The sequence below is a fragment of the Cajanus cajan genome, chromosome 2, assembly GCF_000230855.2.
Source record: "Cajanus cajan strain Asha chromosome 2, NIPB_CcT2T_4, whole genome shotgun sequence".
Classification (NCBI taxonomy): domain Eukaryota; kingdom Viridiplantae; phylum Streptophyta; class Magnoliopsida; order Fabales; family Fabaceae; genus Cajanus; species Cajanus cajan.
Window position 1 is genome coordinate 10,414,586 of NC_138518.1, and position 6,317 is coordinate 10,420,902.

The following is a 6,317-nucleotide window of genomic DNA, read 5'->3' on the forward strand; positions in this document are numbered from 1 at the left end:
TAAGAAAATTTAATTTCTTTCTCTTTCTAATATATGTTAGATCATTGCCATACACATACCCTACCATTTGCTACATCTCATTACTGTACATAGAGTCAGGGCCTAATTAGTAAGATGTCACCCTTATGTGAAGTCCATTTGGTGCCTGAACTCTGGGAAATTTCATTAGTTTTTCTCCTCCTACTTCTTCCCACCTGCATTTCACATTTAATATACAATCACACCTCAGAAACACCTTAGAACTAGTATCAAATTTCAAATCAGACAAATTAGTGCTTAATGATGGATAATAATAATTTGTCTAGATATATGTGATACATATGGAGAATCCATATCAGTCAAAAGTCAAACAAAGTTACTCTCAATTAGAGTTCCTTTTAAAAATTTTACTCATTCTTTGTGCCAACCAAATATTCAATTGAGTAAATAGTGTACACCGATAGTATTTATCATGTAAGATAATTTATCTTAAAAATCATATTTATCATGATTTTTGATTAGTTAATAATGTAAAATATTTTACAATTTTTTATTTTTAAAATAATTATCTTAATAGTTGTATCTATCATGTGTAAAATATTTTACATAGAAAATGTTTGTATGATTTAAATGTTGAATAAGTAAATTAGTCACCTGTATCTAGTTACAAAATAGTGTAGGAAAGTGGAAATTTCTGTTATTCCCAACTCTTTTCCTGGACAATGTCTGGTGCCTCCTCCAAATATCAAGAAATAGTGTTTTGACTCTAGACTGTTATCCTGCAATTTTCAGTTGAAGGTTATTAATATGATGATTTGGTGTTATAGGACCTTTATGATGCATCAGGAAAATGAAAGTAATTAGGTTGTTTTGTTGGACTAACCATCCATCTCCATGGGTTGAATGTAAGGGGATCAGGATATAGAAAAGGGTCATAATTTATCTCTCTTGTGTACACATATATTCTCCATCCTTTGGGAATCAAGTAGCCTGAAAATAACAAAATGGATTTAGCAACACAGTTAAATATTGCAAAAGAAAAAAGAAGAAAAAAAATGGTGGCATTTATGGTGAATAGTGAAGAACTTGTGTGATGGTGCAAAACCCGTTAAGGACCCCTTCCCCCTTCATTCATTCTTACTTATTTTATCCTTTCTTTTTGCTAACTCTCAGCATAGCATTTAATTTAATGCTAAAAGGCAAAAGAAAGTTGGAGGAAAGGTGCCTCCTTATCTGGAAAACTTGTTTTATAGTGGAATTGTCTTTGTGTGGTTGTTGAATTGATGGCCAAATTGCCAGGTGTATATATTATCACTATCTTATTAGGGATAAATTTCTCTTGGAAGTTACAATTTTGCATATTTTATATTGATGTTGTGGAAGTGACAAGAAAATAAGCCCTAGAAGTTAAAAAGAAAAAAGAAAAAAAAAAGAAAAAAAAAAGAAAAGAAGAAGCTTATGCAGCCCAAAAACACAACAAAAGCTAGAGGAACATAACTAACACCAAATGAAACCCACCGTTTAGTTCCATGTCTTCAGTAGTTTTCCTTAGGACCCCATTAACTATTGTGGCCAATCTTGAGGTCTCAAAAATCACCTGCAAGATGTACAAAGCTTGATCAATCAAATCTTCTTGGAAATCATTAGAAAGGCAACAATTTTTTTTTTTTTTTTTCACGAGTATCTTCCTCTCGAGATAATCTTATTAAAGTCGGTCAGAGTGGATACTTAAAAAAAAAAAAAATAACAGACAAGAAGTTTAGAATTTAAAAAAAATTAATTAATTAAAAAAAAACTTTTTTATTTTCAATAGAAAAATTCTCGAAAACTGGTTTAAATTTATATTCAAACAGATATACCAAATAACGTAACCGAAATGTTAAAGAATTCTTACCGCACGAGTAAACCTCATTGACTTGAGATCATTTAAGTCAAGTGGATCATCTGGCTTTTTCTTCTCTCTTATGGCCAAATGCTCTCTCTGTCACAAATATTCAACACATAACATAGTCAGCACAGAGGACATATGAAATCTGAAGTGTAACTGTGTATGGTACCTAAGGAAGCTTGAGAATTTTTCACTCACTCTTAGTTCTTCAAGTGCTTTGGGATGGTCATGGAGGTACTTCACTGCCATCATGGATGTAGTTGAAACAGTTTCATAACCAGAATACATTATTGTGATCACTAGATCAATGATTTCTTCATCACTTAGTTTGTATCTACTTTCACCATCTCTTCCCATCAAGCAACCAAGCATGTCATGGTAGGTTTCTTGGGATGCTCTCCTTTCCTCTAGTAGCTTACTCACAATGTTGACTATAGTCTTCCTTGCCTACAAGAAAAAGTGAATTAAATAAGCCTATACCAGAAATCAAAATCTTCTTATTATATGAAGAGAAAAGTGAAAACATTGGAAAAAAATGAAGTGGTTAAAAGTTAAATTACAATAAGCACAAAATTGAAACAAATCATGCATCTTTATTTATCATGCAAAATAATAACATGATCATACCTGGAATCCACGGTGGTAATTTGTCCCAGGAAGGTTAATAGGAAGAGAGAGGGTTCCAAGAACTAGATTAAAGAACTCTGTCATGAATGAGCAAGATTCTATGCTAGCAATCTGCTTCAGAGAGGATAGGAAGGCCATCTGTTTCAAATGTTTGAGAATTTGGATATGTTAGTTAAGAAGTTGGATTTTGATACAAATTTTGTTTTATTTTGTCTTGTTTTCCCTTTGGTTTATGAATTTTGATTGATGAATAACACAACACAAACCTCTTTGGTTTTCTCTTGGATGTTGATGACTTTGTGATCCCAGTTGCTAAGGTGGGCTCTCATGAACTGATCAATTTTTGGCAAAAGCTGATCTCTGATCGAGGTGGGGCTAATGATGGAAAGCAGTGCTCCTCTCATGTACTTGTGAGTGGAGCCATGAACAGCTGCAATGTTGCATTTGCCTAAGATATCTAACATGGATTGAGGGTATCCAGGAACAAGGCCTTTTGCCTCATTCATTAGGATGTATCTATTAAGCTCTGGATCCATGGACACAATGGTAGGACAACCCAGTATGTGGGATTTGAAAAAACTGCCATACCTGCCATTTTGACAAAAGGTAAAAATAAAAGTTAACAATCATTACTAATGGGGTAAAAGTACATGCATGAACAGTGCTCACCTCACACATGCTTTAACTAATTTAAGAAACACCATTAGGCATCATGATGATGTGTGCAACCCTTAAATTATTCTTTAGGGAGAACAAATTACCATTAAACCAATTCCCCTTGATCTTCATTTTCCATTATCCTTCTCCAATTCCCTTCTTTCTCCACTCCCTCCCCTCCCCTTAAGATTTCACTTCCATTCATTCTATGTTTAACAAGTTGAACAATAAACACAACAAGAATGGCATGCAAGGGGTGGAGTTACTTGTTAAAAGTTAAAATTAAAACACCTTTCAATCATGAAACTGGTGAAAGAAAGAACATAAAACTAACACTAGCACTAACACTAACACTAGAAGCAATGGCCAAAACCCAAAGTGTTGCCAAAGCAACTTTTTTTGTGTTTTTTGTTTCCACTTATGCAAGTGAACAGATGAAGACTCCTTGGACACACACAACTAAATATGAGGAAAAACCATGTGATGATGATGCAGTTACCTTGCTCTCTGTGTTTTCATAAAGTTTGGACCCTGCTTAAGAAAATCAGTTGTCTCCCCAAAAAGTGGCCAACCCATTGTGCCAGGAGGTAAACCTTTCTTCCTGTACCTTACTTCATTCCACCTCAAGAGAGCAGAGCAAAAACAGAGCACCAAGATTACACAAACAATTGCCATCAAAACAGCCATTGGTGCTCCTAACCCACTGAGACTTCAAAAAGAAGGTACAGCCTCTTCTGTTGTAGTCACCAAAAGAGTGCACATAACACACATATATATAGGCCCTTTAACTTGGCTAACATTTGCACATAACAATAAAAATAACCATAAAGACAAAATACCCTCACTCTATAAAAGGTAGCATCCCCTATTCCAAGTCTTGAAAGAAAAAAAAAAAACTAAAACAATAACCATAACACATAATATGTGCACTTTTTACACTCTTGTTCAATCACAAATAACTTCTGTAAATCAATTATTTTTATTAGTTGTTCATGTAAATCTTTTTATATTTATAATATAATTTTTTTTTAGAGATAAAGGACTATACATCAATATGTGTAAAATAATTTTAGACTGTCATTCAATCATAAATCATCATAAATAATAACATTTTCAACTTTTTAATAATTACTTTTAAAAATTATACAACTAATGATTTATAATTGGTTGAGAGTATATTGCACTACCATTAACTCGTGTTTATTATGCTCAAAATTTGAATTAAGAGAGGACTAAATAAAATTAAAAAAAGTGGGGTTGCCCTTTATGAAGGATTTAGGGAAGTGAACTACTTAAATACAACAGACACATGCAGTCTTCAATGATTTACGGATAAAATATTTACTGTACACCACAAAATTTAGCCCTTCGAGATTTTAAGCTGGAAATGTTTGTTTCTTTTATAATTGATGATAGTTAAATGAGTAGATTCTGCAAAGTGTAAACTACTCACGCTTCAGTCCTTTGGTATTAAGTGTAGAGTTTATCGAGGAAACACAGGGAGAATTTTAAGGAATTTTTGTAAGTTAGTACTACTTAAACACTACATTATCTACACATAAGTGACAAGTTTAAGCTATGATAAAATTGCATGCTATTTAATTAGCCCTCCTTTTAAAAATCTTTGTAATGTTGTATAGATCACTTGATGTGTGTATGGAATAAAAAAGAAATAATTATGTAATTTATCCTGAAGGGGGAAAAAGTGGAAATAGTTTAAAGAGAAGGCACATGCATAGCACCCCATTGGAGCTAAAGGAAAAGGTCGTCATAGCCAGCCCCAGTGCTTCACATGTCTGTCAATAAGATCTGGTCATGGAATTACAAAATCCACTACAGGACACTCTCCTTGTGTTACCATGTGAATATGTGCGGAAAGAGAACAAGACCCTTTGGTTCACTTCCAATTCCAAATCCTAAATACTAACTCCTAGTTTCAATCTTAAAACTGACCCTTGTTTCATTTTCAACCTGTGTGATATTAATTCCTACAAAAAAAAAATATATATATATTATTTTACTGTGCCCTTGACTTTTCCACTGTTCACTCTTGTGGTCTTCCATGATGGGTGAATTATTAAACAACAATACATAGATATATCTCAATCATGCCCATGCAACAATTTTATTCCCTTTCATGCATCATGCATTACCATGATTTTTCATTTACAATGAAATTTAGACTTAAGATCTAATATAAATTACCCAAGCTTTTTAAAAAGTTTAAATTTAGTTGATACTGTTTGAGTTAACTTCTTTACACGTGATATAATAAGAAAATGACACTTGTTATTAAATTACAAAAATTTAATGTTATTTATTTCAATTGCATGAAATGGATCACATTGCATCGTTTTAGAAAAATAAGAAATTAAATTAAAAAATTTAATAATAAAAGGATCAAATTAAATAAATTGGAGGATAAAAAAAATAATTTAACCAACTTTTTCTTATTGAGTAAGTGATACATTAATATGAATACTTACATATTTGATGTGTAACAAAAGATAACCCTCTTCCATTTTAAAGATGAAAAAGTTATATTACCATATTGGTTTGCTTTTGGTTTTTTGTTTTATAATTATACAAAATTGTTAAAATCACAACAGCAAGGGGAAAATAACGACTCAATTGTGAGATTGTAAGTTTTGGAATGTTATGAGATAATAAGATAAAGGACAGTGGAAAGTATGTTTCTTACCAATTTTATAATAACAACGTAGGTGTCCATGAAACACGACTAGATATTTCAGCTTTGCAGATGAAAAAGATTAGTATATTTAATCACATCAGTGGAATTAATAGAATTGGATATTTGGAATTTTTGTGTGGTGCCAAAACTTTCAGCTAGTGTCTTCAAAATGTAACATAACGTGTAAAGAAAAGTATATGTATAACATTTATGTGACATATAAACTAAATAAATACAATGGAATGGTGGTAAGTAGCAACATAGAACACTTGTTAGGTCTTGAGTTCTTCAAACTTTTATTACTATGTCTTTAATCCAGGTTTTTTTAAATAGGCTAAGTTAATACTTTTTTTAAAGCTTATTAATTTGTTCAAAGACTAAATTACACTTTTTTCTCTATAATTTTCAAATATGTAATTTTAGTTACTATTTTAATTTATATAATTTTGGTCTTTTGGTTTTTAAAATTACATA

The 6,317-nt window shown here is 31.8% G+C and overlaps 1 protein-coding gene across 1 annotated transcript; it reads right to left on the reverse strand.

The window, feature by feature from the left end:
• Positions 1-3,908, reverse strand: LOC109818989 (cytochrome P450 85A). Its single transcript, XM_020384552.3, has 9 exons — positions 3,651-3,908; positions 2,761-3,082; positions 2,495-2,632; positions 2,066-2,314; positions 1,874-1,960; positions 1,498-1,576; positions 863-969; positions 634-758; positions 1-194 (listed from the first exon to the last, which is right to left on the reverse strand). The coding sequence occupies exons 1-9, from the start codon at positions 3,836-3,838 to the stop codon at positions 107-109; spliced, it is 1,383 nt and encodes a 460-aa protein (XP_020240141.2). The 5' UTR covers positions 3,839-3,908; the 3' UTR covers positions 1-106.
• Between the last annotated feature and the right edge of the window lie 2,409 nt (positions 3,909-6,317).

What these genes read in the sequence shown, in the direction of transcription:
- LOC109818989 (XM_020384552.3), bottom strand. Translation starts at nt 3,838, where the DNA reads ATGGCTGTTTTGATGGCAATTGTTTGTGTAATCTTGGTGCTCTGTTTT. An exon ending in ATTACCACCGTGGATTCCAG is followed by an intron (nt 2,315 to 2,494) that starts GTATGATCATGT and finishes TTTTTCTTGTAG; the next exon opens with GCAAGGAAGACTATAGTCAA. An exon ending in TATTTTGTAACTAGATACAG is followed by an intron (nt 195 to 633) that starts GTGACTAATTTA and finishes TGTGAAATGCAG; the next exon opens with GTGGGAAGAAGTAGGAGGAG.